Source organism: Microchirus variegatus, assembly GCF_963457635.1.
Source record: "Microchirus variegatus genome assembly, chromosome: 11".
In the NCBI taxonomy this organism is placed as follows: Eukaryota; Metazoa; Chordata; class Actinopteri; order Pleuronectiformes; family Soleidae; genus Microchirus; species Microchirus variegatus.
Window position 1 is genome coordinate 13,060,948 of NC_139812.1, and position 19,991 is coordinate 13,080,938.

At 41.3% G+C, this 19,991-nt stretch overlaps 1 protein-coding gene across 1 annotated transcript; it reads right to left on the reverse strand.

Moving 5' to 3' along the window:
* Positions 1 to 4,394: 4,394 nt before the first annotated feature.
* On the reverse strand, positions 4,395 to 19,532 carry ikzf1 (IKAROS family zinc finger 1 (Ikaros); the record flags this gene model as incomplete). Its single annotated transcript, XM_083897362.1, is given in 9 exon segments — positions 4,395 to 5,095; positions 5,935 to 6,069; positions 6,444 to 6,569; positions 8,079 to 8,246; positions 9,707 to 9,976; positions 14,649 to 14,762; positions 14,902 to 14,955; positions 19,251 to 19,479; positions 19,482 to 19,532. Coding segments are annotated over 9 exon segments (1,848 nt in total).
* Positions 19,533 to 19,991: the final 459 nt, after the last annotated feature.

Below are 19,991 nucleotides of genomic sequence, written 5' to 3' on the forward strand. Positions count from 1 at the left end.
ATCTCTTACTGCAACACAACATCCTTTTTGTATGAGACAATAAGGGTGAGCTCCTTTATTTCAATTCTGCCTCTGATCCACAGGGTTTATAGTTGGTGCAGATGCAAACATATCCAATGGCACAATATGCACAAAATATACAGCTTCGCCAAGTGGTAATTTTGGTCAACATACGTTTTCTTTACATATTAAAGTGGAATGCCTCACTTGAACACACCACTGCTGAAGAGGACCATTATAGATTGTTTACACATGAAGTGAAATTCTCATCTAAATTTCATGATGAGACAGTGTTTGAAAATCTGGAAGACCCATGAAAAAAATAGACTCTTATTTATTTATCATCTTTTTGTCAAGGCCCCTAATAAATAATGCAGACATATGTGTGGCTGGCCACTGCATTGAAACTTTGTTGAATTCGCCAACAGTGAAAGCAGCCCCCCCCCCTCATCCTCTCCCCCCCCTGTGGGTGTCTGTGCACATGGGACTCCCCACAGCTGGACTGGGACAGATGTAAAGAATTCTTCTGGTGCTTCTGGGATTCATAGAATGATGACTGAAAAGTGTGCCATATGGTGCGAGCGTGTCGCTCAGTTTGACTGTGTTTTCACAAACACACACACATTACACGCTAAATTGACTGAATGCAAACAAAAAGGCCTCCGCCGCCTGCCTGCTCAAATCTAGAGCACGGACTTTTGAATTTAACTTAACTATCAGCGAGTAAGTATTCAGAATCTTTACTTTTAGGTCATGTGTTCTTCCGTCAAGAAAGAACGGTAGCCTTCATATTCCAGATAAATGCCATTCTTAAATTGCATTGTAAGCTTTTGCTTCAAAACCCAAACTATGGCACTAAACATACCAAGATGTTTAGTACGAATATATTACCTTTCTGTCAATAAACCCTCCTAAATGTTACACACTTGACCTGTATGTATATGAAGCATATGGTTATTTAATTTACTTTACCCTTTAAGGTACGCACCAAGAAAAAAAGCAAAGAAAAAAATTATTTCTTTGCATTTTGTATTATTTTATTTTATTTATTATGATAAATATTTATGATATATATAATGATGATTGATGCATTTTCCAATGAGATATAGTGACTTAAAGTGTGGTCGACCAAATGGTTGAGTAGCACCTTAAAGGGTTAAGTTACAAACATTTCACTTTATGAAATAAAAATGCGACAATTGTTTAACTGGAAAAGATTTTTATCAAACAGCCGTTCAGTCCATTTTCATCCTGTAATCTCTTATACTCCCATGTTTTTATCTAAAGTCAAAGCAGCATGTAATGTTATATTTTGAAACATTCTATGCCCAACATGTGATCAAATTGTGTTCACAGTTATTTTGAGTGACTCTTCGCCGCTTAGGACTGAGATCTTGAGCGTGGATACAATAATTGGCCGCTTTGAGTGTCAGATTTTATATATTACATTATTAATTTGTCGCTATATTTTGAGCTACTTTTGCATACATTAAGGAAAGTTGGGTCACCTGCAGCTGAATATGTTTTTTGTACGGTAGGCTCAGGTAAATCTAAGGTGCTATGAAATTATTTATGGGGTATAGGAGAACGGGGAAGGGAAGAAAAAAAAGAAACCCTTTTCTATACAAATTTCACTATACCAGTGTGCGAAGTATATGTGAGGAAGAGGAGGAAGATGAGAGAGCAAATGATCTCATTGGTCGGCCTATTTACACCACTGTATTTTAACGGTTGGTGATCACGGTTCAGGAGCTCAATATTTTCCCAGGTGGTTCTATATAAAAAGCTTCAGAACCACTATCATTTCCAGTAAAATATTTGAACTCATTTAAAGGAGCTGTATGTAAGTCTCATCGCGTTACATTGAAGTACTGCTGCTACTTCACTGATGGCAATGCTCAGTTTTAAATATAATTTACGGCCCTGCAAAGATGATGTGTACGTCATGGAAAAGGGGTTTACGTGCAGCTCCTTATACTTCTGTCTTTCTGTTATGTTACGCTGCGACCTCAAGTCTCTGGGGAGGAAGGGGAGGGGGACAACGCTCTACAATACTTTTTAATTTGGATGACATTATTCATGTGGCTTGCATTCAAATGACACAAACTGCTCTTTGGTGGAGCTGCTTACAAGTCAAAGACCCCTGATTTACAGGATCTTCACACTAGATTCCAACACACCAATAGATTCAACTGAAATATCTGATTTATAGTAAATCCTTTCAGTTAGTTGGTTCCAGTCATGATAAGTGACAGAGAGTAATAACATCTTGCTGGATCTCTTTGACAGAACGGTTGGACTTTGATTGTTGAAGGAGCTGTCAGTCGGCGGGGCTAAAAGGGGAAGTGAGATTTGGGATTCTGGCACGGCCAGTGTTGTTTGGCCAGATTATCCCTCTCATGCAAATGTCCTCCCTCCCACCCCCTTGTGTCAGGCCTCAGTCAAGCGTGAGGGACTCGGTGCTGCTGGCCACAGCTGTTTCTCGTTTCTGCTAAATCACACAGCAGCCATCTGGACGGAGCTGTCGCCCGCACTACGCTCCTACACCAGGCCCCGACCGGGCCTCGGCACACGAGCCCCTGGCCTTCTGCTCTGGTGGTTGATCCGCTCCATCCCAGCAGCTCCTGTACGTGTCTGTGTGTGTGTGTGTGCGTGCGTGCGTGCGTGCGTGCGTGCGTGCGTGCGTGCGTGTGTGTGTGTGTGACCACTATTTAAATTAAAGGCATTTGACAGTATGGTATCCTTCAAGAAAGTATACATATTCTAATTATCTAATTATTCTATTATTATTATTATTATTATCATGAGTTATTTTAATTTATAGTTACAAACACACAGTCATTTAACACAGTGTGTGTGTGTGTGTGGGGGGGGGGGGTTTATTTATTCCTCCTTATAATTATACATTTCTGTCAGTATGCCCAGTGTGTTTCTGTACACAAATGCCAGTCATCATTCCCTCTTTCTTGGCTCTTCCTTGACAGACAGGACTGAGCTGCATCATGAGTGACATCCAACCTTAATTATTTCAGAAAGGATGTGAAGTGAAATCTCCATATGTCTTCACAAAGCAACGTGAATGAAACTGCAAAAACTCTGCGAAACTTTCCGCCAATGAACAATATTGAAAATGAGGAAACGGAATCTCCCGTTGTCCATGAACCATCTGCACTAAAACACAAATCAGACAAAAGAAAGCATGACACCCTTTGTCCATACAGTATATAAAATATCCTTTATTGATATTTTTGCAAGCATAAATTTCCCTTCAAATGCCTCACTTTCGTTTTTGTGAGTGAAAGAATGCTTAAACAAATCAAATAGAACGTAAAAACAAAAAGGCCAGGATAACATTTTCTCATGATAAGTAGCTTCCAGCAGCGGTCATGTTCTCACCTCAAATCTTTTTAGTACAGTTGACCAGAAAAAAGATGCAACTTTCTTTTATAAAAAAAAAAAAAAACTATACCGACAGACAAAACAACAATTACTGTAATAAATACAAATACAGACCGGAGTCTAAATGTGATATAAATAATATGTAGGTTGCTACAAATACAAGAACATTATGAAAGTTTGGAGGGAAATCTGAGGTTATTCACAATGATTGTTAATTTGTTATTATTCACTGACTGCATTTCATACAAACCTTGTTTTCCTCAGAGTTGACATTTCAGACAGAGGCATGTGAAATGACAGCAACGGGAATTTGACCTATTTTAAAACTGGATAAAAAGTCTCTGCATGGTTTTGGAAAAAGAAAAGTCACTTTTTGCACAACATTTCGATACACGTGGTAACTGTAAATACGTGGTTTTAAATGTATGCATGGAAACGACACAGTACCTCAGCGGCACAGTCGTCTTCACTGCACGATATGTTATTTCTTTAACAAAGACAAATGAATAACAAGTAATTTTTTTTGCATGTTTTCTTAAAAAAAAAAAAAAAAAAAAAAGTTAAAATGAATTCTTCTTTTCCATAATTGTGTACATTTATCTTTGTTAAACATACATGCATAGTGTGTCAAAAAACACAACTTTCAGACATTAACAGTGTATTTTACATTATGTTTTTCTATGCATTTGTTTCAGGTGAACGTCTATGGGTGAGTGAGTTTGGCAATTTTTTCCATATATACACCTGTGTGTGTGTGTGTGTGTGTGTGTGTGTGTGTGTGTGTGTGTGTGTGTGTGTGTGTGTGTGTGTGTGTGTGTGTGTGTGTGTGTGTGTGTGTGTGTGTGTGTGTGTGTGTGTGTGTGTGTGTGTGTGTGTGTGGTAGGCTGTGAGGACACATTTCGATTTCAACCTTCTTCATTAAAGGGCCTTTTGAGGGTTAATGGTTCAGTTTAAGGGTTAGGGTTAGAATTAGGGTTTAGGTTGGGTTAAAAGGATTAGGCGTTTATTTGCGATGGCGTGTGTGCGGATAAGTAGCGATGCTCCCCTCGCGTTATGTGAGAGGAGAACTCGTATCGGTCTTGACTCCGGTGACCGCAGAGGTTGCACTCAAAGGGGTCTCTGAAGCCGTGGCTGCCCATGTGAATGGTGTACATGACGTGGTCGAGGAAGAGAACGCGGCAGTGTACGCACCGGTATGCCCTCACCTGCTCGCCGTCCCCCGTCACCACCTCGTACTGCCTCTGCTGCTCCTCCTTCACCAAAGGAAGGACACCGTTCCTCACCCCTGAGGTGATGTGATTGGTCAGGTAGATGAGGCTGGGTGGCGCCCCGCTGGGACGATCCTCATTGTTGCTCTCGGTGTCGGTGGAGTCCTGGCCACTTTGGCTGGGCGAGCCGTCCTTCTCGATGGAGGCTGACTTGGAATTGGAGAGCAGCAGCAGGTTCTCCGCCGCACTGTCTTTGGCCGACAGGTTGTGGCCCGACCCCACCAGGCCCTCGGACACCGACTTGTGGAGAGGGTACATGGAGCTGAGGCCCATGTCAGAAGAGGAGGCCGGGGAGGTCTGGACCAGAGGCCGCAGCGACTCCGCCCCCAAGTAGCTGATGGCACTGTTGATGGCCTGGTCCATGACGTGGGGCTGAATCAGCTCGCCTGCTCCTCCGTCGTACGACAGGTCTGACAGACGTTTGTCACCTGAGAGACACAGACAAGCAGTGTGAAGGTCAACCTCTACTCACTTTCACCTACATCCTGATTTTATATCCCCCTCTTCTTTTGTCAGAAATATTATCATCACTTATAATTTACACGAATGCTCAAAAGTTTGGGGTCACTTAGAAATGTCCTTATTTTTTTTAAGTAAAAGCACTTTTTCTCAATGAATATAACATTAAATGGATCATAAATACACTCTATACATTGTTCATGTGGTAAATGACTATTCTAGCTGCAAACGTCTGTTTTTTAATGGAATATGTACATAGGTGTATAGAGGCCCATTTCCAGTGTTCTAATGGTGCATTATGTTTGCTAATCACGTTAGAAGGCTATTGGATGATTAGAAAACCCTTGAAAACCCTTGTGCAATGATGTTAGCACAGCTGAAAACAGTTTTGCTGGTTCTTTGACGAAGGGGCAAAATTATAATTTTGAATAAAAATCATTATTTCTAATCTTGTCAATGTCTTGACTATATTTTCTATTCATTTTGCAACTCTTTTGATGAATAAAAGTGTGAGTTTTAATGGAAAACACAACAAAATTGTATAGGTGACCCCAAACTTTTGAACAGTATTGTAAATCAATACCCCGGCAAATATTAAAACAACTAACTAAACAAGCAATTAAATAAATTAAAGGGCACAATTCCTGTTTCTCTGTTACACTGCATGCACTCTGCAGAGCCAAGATGGCAGCCAATTAAGACAAAACACACAGCAGCTTCACTTATGCAGCAGTTGCACGACTTTCCCAAACAAAAAGAAGCAACAGAATCATTATTTTGCACAAAGGAAGCAGATTTCAGCCCTTACCCACAAACTTCTGTGGCATAGTGCTTTTACGTTTAGCTACATTATTAGCTAGTCTGTCTAGCACCAAGGCTCTGTCACATCCCGTCTGGCTTAAGTCTTCCCTCTGCTCATTCTGGTTGCTTTCTTCCTTTACTACTGGAAAGCAAGACAGAAAAGTAGATTTCAGAGTCAAAGTAGTTTGAGTTTATCTTGTTTTTAAAGCGATGAACTGGTGCCTGATGACACGTCATGTAATATTTCCCTCACAGCGCATAAAACAGAGCTTTTCAATATGTTTTCAATGTTAAGAATATCAACTAGGCTATTGTGTGTTTAGAGATATTTGGACAAATGTGGCAGCATTGATAAACGTGACTTAATTATCTCAGAAATGTGGAAAATGAAAGGTGTTTTTTTTAAAAAAGGAAAAGGCAGAAATGTAATTTTATTAAATTAACAAATCATCAGCATGGTGAGCTTTTGTCGCCGGCAACATCAATAAAATAGATGATGAGATTTGGTTGACTGACCTGTGTAGATGCTGCTCTGCAGCCCCATGCACTGGAGGTAGTTGTGACACCGCTCCTTGTGCTCCTCCAGAGAGCTGCGCTGCTTGTAACTCCGGCCACAATAAGCACACTTGTGTGGTTTTCCCACTGCAAAAAAAAGACAGTTTTAATTGAAGAGAGCAATTAAATGCATTTACTGTCAATTAAGTGGCAACCAAAGATTAGATATATGGCTTGGGTTAGTTATTTAAACACTTTAACCGCCCAGTATCAACTGCTCATATATTGTATTGTGATCTCTCATGGACAAAAAAAAAAAAAATCAAATGGGCTGGATTTTACATTTCCAATATGAAGTGAATAAAACAGTGTATGTAGCACTGTTAGTTGTCAGACAAATGCAAAGAGCACCACCTACAGGAGACACAGAGGAAAGGTCTTGTCTGCTGCCTGCAGTGAATTCCCTGGGAATTCCAGTGCAAAAACTTCACAAGCAAACGTGTGATTTTTGGAATGACATGGACATGTTTGCAGTTAATACTGCAGTCCTGTTATTGGTGTTTTGGGGGAAATTTGGGAGCATTTGGGATTTTACATAATACAAATAAAAACTTGTGTGGGTATTTTACTACTTTTACATCAACACAATAAACCCATGAGGGATTTATTATTTCCTTCTACAGGATTTTTTTTTTTTTTTTACAATTTAACTTCTCTTTAGCCTTAAAGATTTTAAAGATGTATCCTTAAGCCCTACAATGCTGTGGAGTAACCTGGGGAACTACATTTAGAACTGTAGAGACAAAAGATGAAAACTCCATATGACAACTAAACATAACAAGTAGTGTTTTTTAATTTTTTTTGCTCAGACTTTCTGACGTGAGGATGCACGTATTCCTGAGCCACTGACCCCTTTTTACTCTAAGAAGCATGAACAAACGTATTAAAGAGCCACTTCCTGCCACTGTCCAGAGACATGCAGTTTGGGGTTAGGTTAGCTGAAGTAGGTGTGAATGTGAATGGTTGTGTGTCTGTACGTATGTTGGGCCTGTGACAGTATGGCCACTTGTACAGATTATAATCTGCCTCTTGCCCAATGTCTCCAGCAACCCTGGATAATATTTGTACATGATGGAAAAAAGGAATAATAATAAAATGATAAACACATTATTCAAAAACATTTTTTAAATATGAGAGCCTATACCAGTTTTTGATGGCAGTATTCTTCCTTCAATTTAGCCTTTGTCTCTCATTTAATTCAGTTGCACAGCCTATACAGACTTGTAATTATAACACTTTACAACATTAAATGATTGACACAAATCATTAATTGCATCATATTTGGTGTAATAATTAAAAAAAATGAACCATTTCATTTTGGAATTAACCCTTTTATTTTTCAGTTAAACGCATTCAGGGCAAATTCAGAGTAAGTGTGTTGTTTACAACCAAAACATTTCATTAGCACGTACTTCTGCAAAGCATTTGCAAAAAAAAAAAGTGACACCACATCTACCCAGTCAACTTCCCCTTATACAGCAGGAGCTCTCACTGTATATGCACTGCAGAACAGTTGGTAAAGACTTCCACCTTGTGTTCCTAGAATAGTCGAGTGAGTGCAGAAGTTTGCAGTGGGGGTGACCTGTGCGTACTCACCCGAGTGGGTGCGTAAATGGCCAGTGAGGGCATCCCTCCTGCGACAGGCGTAGCTGCATAGATGACACTTGAAGGGTTTCTCCCCTGAATGGAGCTTGATGTGGCGCAGCAGATTACCCTTCTGTGTGAAGGAGGCGCCGCACTGGCTGCAATGGAAAGGCCGCTCTCCTGAGGAAAAGAACACAGCAAAAACACATTGCACTGTAAAGAGGACAGTAAGACACACAGGCACAGAACAGAGGATTAAAAAAAAGAGCCAATTTATGTCTTTCATGTATACATGATTTTAAGTCTTTTCCTGATTGCTCTCCCTAATCTCATCATGTCTGAGTCCTCCACTGACAACAATAAAAACAGCTAGAATAAAGCAGGCTGTTGCTGTGGGGATGCGGGGTCACTGCACTACAAGCCTCCTGAGCTCCAGAACAAGTCGAATGATGGAGCGTCTCTCGGGCTGCGAGTGATCCAGCTAGGCTGTGGGAGGGTTTCACAGCAGAGTGACACTCCATCTCTCCATGCTCCCCCTGCCCCGCTGACTTCTGGCGCTCTGATCGAACAAGAGCCTTTCAGACTCAGCCTGCCAGTTCCGTAATGCACCATTGCCTAGGTCAATTTGATCTGAAAATCTCATTTTTTACTCTTCTTCGTCTCTGAAATAAGAGGGGCACATCACAATGCAAATTCAGCCTCATTTGAATAAAGCGAAGGAAACACTTTGTGTTGAGAGCCAGTCTTCCTGATCAGCGCCTCTGGAATAAACCAATATCCAGCCTCTCCGAGTGTTGTGGCATTCTGTGAGAACGTTTTAATATGTCTTTTTTTTCAAAGGCCCCCCATAAAATAAGAGTCACCAGTGAAGCAGCAAAAATGTATAAAAAAGGAAATTCATTAAAAATGCATTTCTGGAGCAAAGACCCACCACAGAATATTTTCTATTTAAATAGGAGGCACTTCATTATATCCTTTATTGTACTTTCTTTTGCATTTACATTAGCCTAGTGTTCCTTTCTTCCATTTTGAGTTTCATTAGTTTCTAAAGCTTGACAGTTAAGTGCCTTTTTCAAAAATGTTCCCCACCACTGGTTTGGATTCATTACAATAGAATATCAATTTTGAAATTTGAAAAAAACTTTTAATAGCCAGATAATTGTCACTTCGAGGAGATCCCACATAATTGCAGCAGATATCCTGCTCCTCGTCGGAGTGTAGCATGTGTCTGGGGTCCGAGTTTGTCTCTGATACTTTTATCGCACAGTTATTTGACCAGTTACTGCTGCTTGTAATGTGGTAATTCAGAGTCAACCACACGAACAATAATGAACACTAATGGTTTGCTCAAAGTCTATTTCACGCACGATGGGACATGCATACGACCAAATGCAGGTACGCCATCACCGCTACATCTAAGGGAAAACATAAAGCAGTGCTCTAAGTTTACGTCTACTGTTAAAGAAAGCGGCTATACTGCAGGAACAGAAGATATACAGTAAATAACTATTCTGCGCCATTTATTTGCCTTTTAAAGTCTAAATAATGCTCTAAAACTAGAAAGGATCTGTAGAAGACACCTCTCACACTGTCAGTGAACATGGGTGCAAAGGAAGGGCAAGTGTTGCAGGTTGGCTTACCAGTGTGGCTTCGCTTGTGCACCATCAACACATTGGGGCCAATGCAAACTATCCCACAGATATCGCACTTGAGCTTCCCGTTGGGCAGCCGGATACCTCCGGCTGAGGAGTAGGCCTTGGCTTCGGGGCTCGGCTGTGAGCCGTTCACCTTGGCCCCAGAGGCATCGATCACGCGCAAGTCTTCCGCGCACTCCTCCTCCTCCACGCCATTCATGTCACAGGCCAGCCCATTCTCCTCATCACTGCGAGCCTCAACTTTAATGTTACAGACTGAAAAAAGAGGGCAAGGGGAGGGGCCACGGTTTAGAATAGAGGGCAGTTTCTCAGTGTAAAAGTATTACTGTGACATGATCAATGAATTTGATTCTTCTTCAATATAAATTTACAAGCCTGGTCATTATTCCTTATATTTGGTACAGATCTTAATCTGATTTTTTTTTTATCTAAATCTCTTTTTTTTGACATTTTAGATTTATACTTTTCTTTCTCGTGTTGTTTGGCCTTTTTCTTTTTAAGTGATTGACATAGACAAACACTTTTTTTTTTTTTTTTTTGAATGCACGTGAATAAGAATGGTACATTTTGTCAACATGCTCAGCCTTCTGACATTTAAACTGTGAAGCTCTTTTCTTCAGGAGCAGCAGAAGAGTTCTTAGGACACACAGGTGGAGAGCATGACTGCACTGTTGGGAGGATGTCAGTGGCGCGATGAAGAAACACACAGATCATCTCACACAATCACACTTTTTTGGTGAAGTAAATGACAGCTCGATAAACAGGAAACAGGAAACTGTGCAAAACTAGGGACGACAGCAGTGTGTATGAGAGCAAACAAAAGTGCGATGTGCGCGCACACAGACAGGAACACACACAGGCGTGTGTGCATTCACAGCCTCTTCTTTTTCCTTCACTGGGGGTCGTACCTTTGACTTCAATGAAAAATGCTGGAAATAAACTCAGCATGACTCATGAACGGAAATTATTATCTGTTAAACTACAGCTACTACACTGATATTCCCGACGTGATTAGGAAAACAGAAGTGTCCTCTGTGTTAAGTTAAACTGCCGGGCTCCTCATTTTCCCACAGGTTAAGTTTAGAAACATTTCAGAGAACTGACCGATCTTGCAAGTCCCATAATGTGGTTGCATGTCATGGTGTGGTAGCAGACTGATTTCCCCATGCCTCTACCTCTGTTTGTACAACTGAAGAGGAAGAAGTGGAAATCATGAAATGTAGGAATCTATGGAAAAGGGGAAGCTTCAGAAAGAGGGCCTGTCTAACTGAAATACCAAGAATTATGGAGAAGTGACAGAAAGGGAAGCACGGGAAAGGAATTGTAAAATAGCCTGTAACTGAAACAGTTTTTTGGTTGTAATGTTCACTGACAGCACTAAAGAAACATAAATCCCCTGATATACAGAATGTTTCCCATAGACAGCAGGAGGTGAACAGTTTGAGAACGAACAACAAAGGAACGCCAGACTGTTCACTCTTCAGTGGCATATTCCTGTCATCCATCAGTGAAGGATTTTTTTTCTTCTTTTGTATCACACGACAGTTTCCTCTTCTGTTTGAATGGAGAAATGTTTTTGGGAAAACATGTTTTGTCAAAGTGACAGAAAGGCTTCAGTGCTGCTTATACGTTAAAACTTAAAATGTAAAAGATGATGGTGACTTTTAGTGATACACTGTGCATGATTTATTTATTAAAACTAGGGATAACATACACTAGATATCAACACAGTAGTAGTTTCACTTTAGTTTTGTGTGCATAGCATGAAGTTGAAACCACTTTTCATGACCATCTATATGTGAGTTTTGCAATGTGTGTGTGTGTGTGTGTGGTGTGTGCATTTCAAAATGTACAAATTTCTCACTTTAATGACTAAATTTTTTTTTTAATCCATGTGTTTATTGGTGATGTAACAGTCAGATTTTTTTTTTTTTAAATAGGTCAAGTGATTAAGTTCATTTGCATATCAAAAACTCACTAAGTGTCTACACCACCCCTCCTTAACTAATTAAAGGATTTAGTAATACTACCTTCAGTCACACCTCTGAATACTTCTCTAATGCCAACAGGGAGTTGTAAAATTATGGAAATCAATAAAAAAAAATAAAAAAAATAAGGGTTATTTTAAGTAGAGCCTCTTATCTGGGAAACAATATATACATTTATTTTTTTAAGGCTGAAGCAAATAATGTTCTAAAAGAAATGTTGATTTACAGATTTATGGAACACTACTGGTTGGATTAATAAACTAAAAAACCTTTATGCTTATCAGCAACTGTCAGTTCCTGAAACATGTAATACATCAGCAAGGTTCTCAAGTTAAAGCAGACAGAAGGGAACCATGAAAACTGGTCCGTCCCCCACTTCTATTGGATAAGGGGAAGTTGTGACTAAATCGGGAGAAGGAAGAAGGCTTTTTACTTTATATCATTTGTCATGGTCACACATCCTGATTAGGACTCTTTTTGGGAAGCAACTGTCAGGTCACATAGTGGACAAACAAAACAGGTCGCAATAAAAACGTTATAACCTGGTCTGGAACTAATCCTCACATTGCAGATAAAGAGGTGACACGGACTGGAGCGACGAACACTGAGAGAAATCTCCGGACTCTCTGTGCGTTTAATTCGGCTCTCACAAGCGGGGTTTACAGTAGAGTCGGCACAGACATTCCCTTTCACAAGTGGACGTCCACATTTTGTCGTTAAAAAGCAGGAGTGCAGAACTAGTCTAAGTCTAACGTGACAGAGAAACACAGGGAGTCTGCTGGAGGTTCCTGTTACCGACGTGTGCTGCTCTCACTGCCTGAAAATAACCCTGTGTGCAAGGTAGTGGAACCACACGTGTTAAACCACGCGAGCGACACACTCAACGCCACTTGCAGGAACGCTGAAAACAGCCCTGCTTTTCCCCCCTCGCACTTTTTTAAAAAGACTCGCCTCCAAGTTTTTAGGAAGTAGCCCGCTCGGTCTCCCTCTCAGTCTCATGTCAAATCTGAAATAGCAAAGGTTCTGTCTGAATCACTGAAAGTGAAAACCTATAACTGGGATTCCTGTTTATTTTACGTCAGTTATAGTTATGAGGAAAAGAAATTAAATATAGTAGAACGTTTTTTTTCCCCCACTGTGACTTATTAACCCCGTTACTCTTGGAGTAATAATATTATGTGTGGACTGCAGTAAACTGAGCGTAGTAATAATGACAATCCCAGGCTGTGAAAGCGTACTTGCAATAGGAAACGACCTGGGTTTTTGAGGTTGAAGCTCTAGATACCGTGAGGTCCTGTGTCCCACTTACAGACCCCCTGTGTTTATTTGCCTGTTTCATTACAGAGAACTGAGCAGCACATGATCCTGAGAGATAATTATAACAAATTCTGGCTTTTATCACAGAGGCATCAGTGCATAGATGTACCAGATACTTGCACTTCCCTTCTTTTTACACTCTTTTTTGTATGTCCCTATATATATATATATATATATATATATATATATGTACACAAGTACACACATGCAAAGTGATTATACTGAATAGAGATTAAACAGAATACATAAAAGCGTTGCACGTCCACGCTGACAGCGACGCTCGCCTCGGCGTCTTTACGCAGAGCAAATGAGAGTAAAGGTTTAAATCGTGGGCGATCACCGTTTCCTGTGTTTTCCATGTTGCACTAAGCCAATCAGACAGCTGAGACGTACACAATCATATAAAACACGGCTCACACGCCGCATAACTTCATTTAACATGGTTCAATCACTTAGATGTTAGTTGTAAAGTAAGACGGAGTGCATTTGTGTGTGTATGCAGGTGTGTGTGGACCACACACACCTGCACACACACACACACACACACACACACACACACACACACACACACACACACACACACACACACACACACACACACACACACACACACACACACACACACACACACACACACACACACACACACACATCTCTGTCTCTTTCGAGCTCGAGCTTGGCCCTGTTCCTGAACTCTTTATCTCCTGATGTGTTGAAATTGTCTGATGGCAAGTTCTTCTTAGGAAACTCTTACACATCCTATTTCAGTTTCCTCTCATGCATTATTGTCTACTGTGTGCTGCTAATCTTTGCCGTTATCTGGATAAGTGGAAAAATACTGATAGGATGGTGAAATTTGAGCTGTCACACATCTTTTTTTTAAATAAAATATATTATTATTATACAGTATATATATATTAATGATATGTGTGGGTGCGTCTTGAAAGCTGTGACTGTCCCTGATATTTTGGACATATTGAAAGAAAAACAACCCAACAATAATCATAATAAGCAGCATAATTAATCCTCCTTTTCGCGCTAAGTCTTGCATCTTGCTGTCGAGCAAAACTGACGAGCCTTAAATGACCAATATTACATACTTTTTTTTCACAAATCCCCCCCACGTTCAAGAAGACTTGAGATAAATATACACCACCAGTGTGAATCCCTCTTGCATGCTTCATCCTTATTTTCACCATGATATTCCCTGGCTTGATGTTCACAAACTCAAATCAAGGCCACATTAGCTATTCCTTAAGATTCTGCTTGTTAATGACATGCCATGGATCAAAGAGGGCTTTTTTTTCTTTTTTACCTTTTCTGCCAATGACCTAAATGTGTCTCTTTGCAGCTTTAAATCAATTTTCCCAGGGATTTGGAATGGTAAATTTCTCCCACTGGATGTGCATGAAATTATGTTATAAAAGCATGTTTTTTTCTTACGGATGTTGTGCTTTTGATACCACTCATGTAAGTGTTTAAGTCTGATTTGGGAATGAATACATTACTGATGGGAACGGCTCCGGCTTTAACACTATATGTAATGTAGCAATCACACACACAGGCATCCCTGATATTCTTATTGGCTGTGGGTGAAATTGGTGAGATGTGGCCGCACGTACCTTTGTCCCCTCTGTTGTTGTGCAGGTGGGCGGAGCTGGCTGACAGGTCCTCGGGGACGGCCATGGGCTCCTCTGCCTCCTCGAATGCTTCATTGGCAGGGGGACTGTCCCTGCCTGTGGAGACACACACCAGCAAACACCCATCACTCACCACGCAATGTGTTTCATTGGGAGCAAAATTAACTCCAGGCCGGGTATAAGAGCCAGTTTGTTGGCCTATTGTATCTCAATCATGTAGTAGGTAGTCTTTTACCTGGCATTTGGGCCATTTCCTGGGCCTCTTCTGTCTCCATGCGGTGCAAGTACTCTAATGGGAGAGAGACAGAGATGTATTTGTGTGCAGGTTTAATCAAGTACAGGCTAAAGGAACACCATTATAGACTGGAGTAAGAGGTGTACTTTCTCAGCATGACTCCGTCACCTCGCTGAGATCACTCCTGTCACAGCTGCAGACACACCACTGCCCCCCCCGCATTACGTTACAAAGAATCACAGACATTTTCATTACAAGTCTGACAGAGAGACTGGGCTTGGAGAGTGGCTTGGCTCCAGCTGATGGGGCCCGCTGGTGGCACGACTTCGCCGGGAATGAGCTTTCAGACCACATTTGTTATTTATTGTTAATTTCCTGCCACATAATCATCCAAAAATGCAAACTGACTGCCGCAAAATTAAGCAGAAAATTAACTGGCCCCAGGTCACCAAGGATGCGGGCGTTCGCCGTGCCCAGCTGATCGGTGCTCATGTTCTCTCTAATTTACTGAGCACGCATCAGTGAGCCCGCGGCCTGAGCACAGATGCATGCAAGCTACAATCAGAAACAAAGGGAGGGAGAGAAAGTGAGGGGAGATGAGGAAGAAGAAGACGTGGAGGCAGAGAAGTGGATAGTGATGGCAGGGCAAGAGTCAGGAGCAAATGCAACAGGAAGGAGAGAAAGAAAAGAGATAAGAGAAAAGAGAAGCAGGCCAAAGGACAGAGAAGTTTATTCTCTTTATTTATTTATATAGTTATTTACTTTTTCTTTTTCTTTTTTTTCTCTCAAGACAAGACAAGGCTGCTGAGTTCAGACGCAAAGCTCCGGCCAGGGCTGAATATCTGAGGAGTCACCAGTGCTTGTGGCCCCATTAATAATGGATGGCCCTCAAGCCTGCAGCAGATGGGCCCAACAGCCTCAGCCCCAGCTTCGCCACTTCAAGAAGCCCTCGGTGGAGCCGCTGCCCAGTCCAAGAAGCCACGCAGGGAGAAGTGAAGCTCCTGAAAATAGCGAAACAAGCCCAAGGGAGAAGGGGAACCTAGGCCTTCCTGTTTTGCTGACAGATGGCTCCACACATTTGGAACAAATAGTGGGAAGCGACCAGGCCGCTCTCTGTCGCAACTCATAATCTTCTGCGGAGTCAATTCAGGAGCTCGGTATCCTGCAGACGCTGAGGACACAAGTGTCGGCGAGGGAGGGAGGGAGGGAGGGGGCGTCAGGGCAAAGTTCACTGGTGCAGATGATTTGTTCGCCGCAACACTGGGGTGTTGCGTGTTTCTCTGCTCCGACTGTGCAGTGCCGTTCTTCAGCATCTGGAGTTTGGAGGTTAGGGTACAGCGGGAGGTGTATTCTCATGTCCCCTTTTTTCTGGGCAGATGGTGCGAAGGGAAACACGGATGTGTTGGCGGGGAGGTGTGTGTGTGTGTGTGAGTGGGGGGGGTCTTCGACAGAAATAAAATTTAGAAAGAAAAAAAAAGTTCCAACATTCAGCCACAACCCACTTGCGTAGGCATGTGGAAAGCAAGGTGCATGCAGAGTATTCAGGAAGTAGCTATTTTGTTTCAGAAAGTGATACTATTTTCAAGCTGCTTTTTTTTTTTCCATATGTCACTGACATTTCAAACAACTCTTCCCATATCATGTTCTAGTTGTACCTCAGTCTAACTGATACTGTGCCTTAAGTGGGATCAATGCATTTGAATTGTCCTTGGCATCAGTTTATAGACCTGAACATGTGTGTACTTGTGTTTGTTAGGACCTTTTCTGGCCATAAATGATGATCTTGTCAGGACCAGTAGTCCCCATGTAGACCAAAACCTGGTCCTAATGAGGGCAGGACTTCATTTTTGAAGTTAAAGTTATGGTTAGTCATTGACTTTTTGTGGTTATGATTAGGGATAAGATTTTGTTTTGGCTCTCCGATTGAATGGAAGTCAATGCAGCGTCCTTAAAAGGAAAGGTGCACAAATGTGTGTGTGTGTGTGTGTGTGTTTGTGTAGGAAGTGCAAGCAGGTGGAATTTTTCAAACCAGTGAAATGGAAGTCACAGAAAATAGATGCAGGGGGGGCATGAAAAGTTTTGGTCTGAGTACGTCAAGTGAGGAGAGGCAGGAAGAGGCTTGTGGGTTGACAGAATTCTCAGTCGTCCTCCTCAGTGTGTGTGTGTGTGTGTGTGTGTGTGTGTGTGTGTGTGTGTGTGTGTGTGTGTGTGTGTGTGTGTGTGTGTGTGTGTGTGTGTGTGAGGCGTGAGTACATAGTGAGGTGCAAAGGCGACATCAGGGAGCAGGGTGGAGATGAGAAACAACGAAACCGTTAACAGATACTGTGGACCACACCAGTAAAGTCTGGGCACCCTGGGGGAAGCTCGAACACCAGTGTGTGTGTGTGTGTGTGTGTGTGTGTGTGTGTGTGGTACTATTTAAGTGTATACATATCTAAAATGAATCATGAACACGGCAAACACTCAAGGATAAAAAAAAATTGCGGACTTCATAATAGGAAAAAGAAGTGTTTCAGTGAGAACTAAGTTTGATTCATGTGATGAAAACTGTATAAATTGTGACAATAGTCACAAAACACGACAATTTGTTAAAGTACGTTTATATTATTATAAATACATTATTTAAATGATTTAATGAAAATGTGTGTGTTTGAAGAAAAGCCCTTCTTATCAACAATTACGAGCAGATATTGCCAAGCCAAGTGGTGCACGGTCACCTCTGTTCACGTGCACGTGGAGATTCTCATCAGCAATTCATGAAATATTTGGGTGTAATTGGGGCGATATAGCGTTAACGGACGTGTTCTGGGAGCCTGTGGAGGGGCGAGGGCAGAGTTAAGGTATAACACTGAGGAGAAGTTTCCTCCATTTGCATCTGACACACTTGACTACTCTGCTATTCAGACAGTATACAATCATTTTAATAACTGTCTGTCTTCCTCTGCCCCCTCCTACTTCTGTTTCTACTGACAAGAAAGATAATGGATGTGCAGCACTTTCAGCTCTGCTCTTTCTGAGCTGTGAAAAGAAAAAAGAAAAAAGTCCTATATGAGCAGGTACTGAGGTTCATTTCCAAGTTTCTGTATGTCTGTATGAAATCACACATATTTGCCAAGGTGTATTTTTTTATTATTATTAAATGTCTGGTTTTAGTCATTTTACTGGATAAATGACACATTCATACTTGCTAAAAAGAAAGAAAAACAGACTATACAAGACCAAATGTGTCTTATTGGCTCATAAATGATAGGACTACACTGATATATTATTTTATTATAACACTTTAAGTGCCACAATACAGCAACTGAGGAATTCAATTTTAATTAAAGATATTTAAATATTCAATGGGACTTACATTAATTTCTAAAGATGTTCAACTGCTACAATCTTTATGTTTTGTTTAACATAGAACATTCTTTGTAACAATTTCCTCAGTATATTTTTTTTATTCTGGGCGTTGAGGAACAACTTTCTACCTCAGTGACAGCAGTGTAAAAAGTTTAATCAGTCCTGCCTACGTGTGTGTGCGTGTGTGTGTGTGTGTTTTCTCCCCTTCGGACTATAAGTCGATCAACTGAATACATTAACGGTATGAGAAATTATCACATTTATATTTACTGTCGAGTATTTTGAGACACAGAAGATGGAGCAGTCTTTGTCGGTGCGAAATGATTTCCTGTTTTAACAACGGCAAACATAATAGTAGTTATATATTTCTGTGACCCTCGGTTCATTTGTCTAAATTCAAGTTTTCCTTCTCTCTATTTCTAAAAATACATTTTTAATATTTTATTGAGCTCCAAAACACACACAGAGTTTCTGAGTTTCCTGAGTGCGCACGTCTGCTGCAACAGGTGCCATAACAGGAAAGTGAAAAATAATACACCAAACTGAAATTATGACAAAATGCGTGGATAATTATTATTAAATTCTAAATGACGCTTTATTTAAAAAAAAATGTGAATCATTGTGAGACAATTTATCCACGTTTTCCTGAGGGAAAGTTACGCAAGGAAAATAGGAGAAATTCCATCATTGCGCTTGAACTAGCGGTTATACAGAAACTAATTACGAGTTGAAATATTGATGTACACATCCGAGATTAACTTTAAAAAAAACAGTATGTCGTGTTAATCCGTCACTAATCCAACACTATGTGAGAATAACGCACGGGATCTGATGCTGCGGCAGCGCACCTGCACCGAAACTACAAGGAGTGCGCGTTTTCCAGTCAGACGCAGATGAAACTCCTAAAACTCCCGGCAACAAACTCTCTCAGCTCACAGGTCGTGGCTGAGGCTTCGGCGTCAGAGTGAGGGAGCGGAAAAGCACAGTGGAGGTCACTTTACCTGCTATTCCTTGAGTTTGCAGAATGAAGTTCTTCCAGCTCTCCCCGGCTCCATGTGCAGAAGGTCGCAGCGCCGCGGCGGCCCCATGGAGCTGCGCCCGGAGTCCCTCCCCTCTCCACTGCACTTCCTCGTTCCAGCCCAACATGACTATGTCTCTGAGCGCGACTGAGGCATTTTGCTTGCTTTTATCCACAGGCCGAGTCTGCAGCGCCGAGTCAAGCCACCGAGCCCTTGGCACTTGCTTTGTGCCGTGCCAATAAAAGCTGACACCCAGTAGACCATGACTGGCAGTCATGCATGAGATGGGATGAGGCGCGCGAGGAGAGTGGACCGTTCATTGTTTATTTATTTCATTCTCAGCGAAGAAGCTGATTGGGGGGTGGGTGTGGAGGGGGTGGAGGGGGTCCTCACTGGCATATTGGACAACTCAACCACTGTCACCTGTACTGGCAACCCATGAAATTAACACAAGTGTTTTATTTCCCATAGAAGTACCTTTTCTTTTTTCTTTTTCTTTAACAAAAAAAAACATTATTATACATTATGTCTTCCATACATTTGAGTGATCTTCTGTTCTGCACTTTAAAACCAAATGCACAATTTTTAATTGAGAATTGAAGCTATGACGTCCACCACCAGAAATATATTTAAATACCCGACAAGTCAAGTTATTCCCAAACTGTTTAAATGTGTCTTGGGACTGAGCTGCACCTAATTCATCTGGATTTTTTTCTGGAGTGA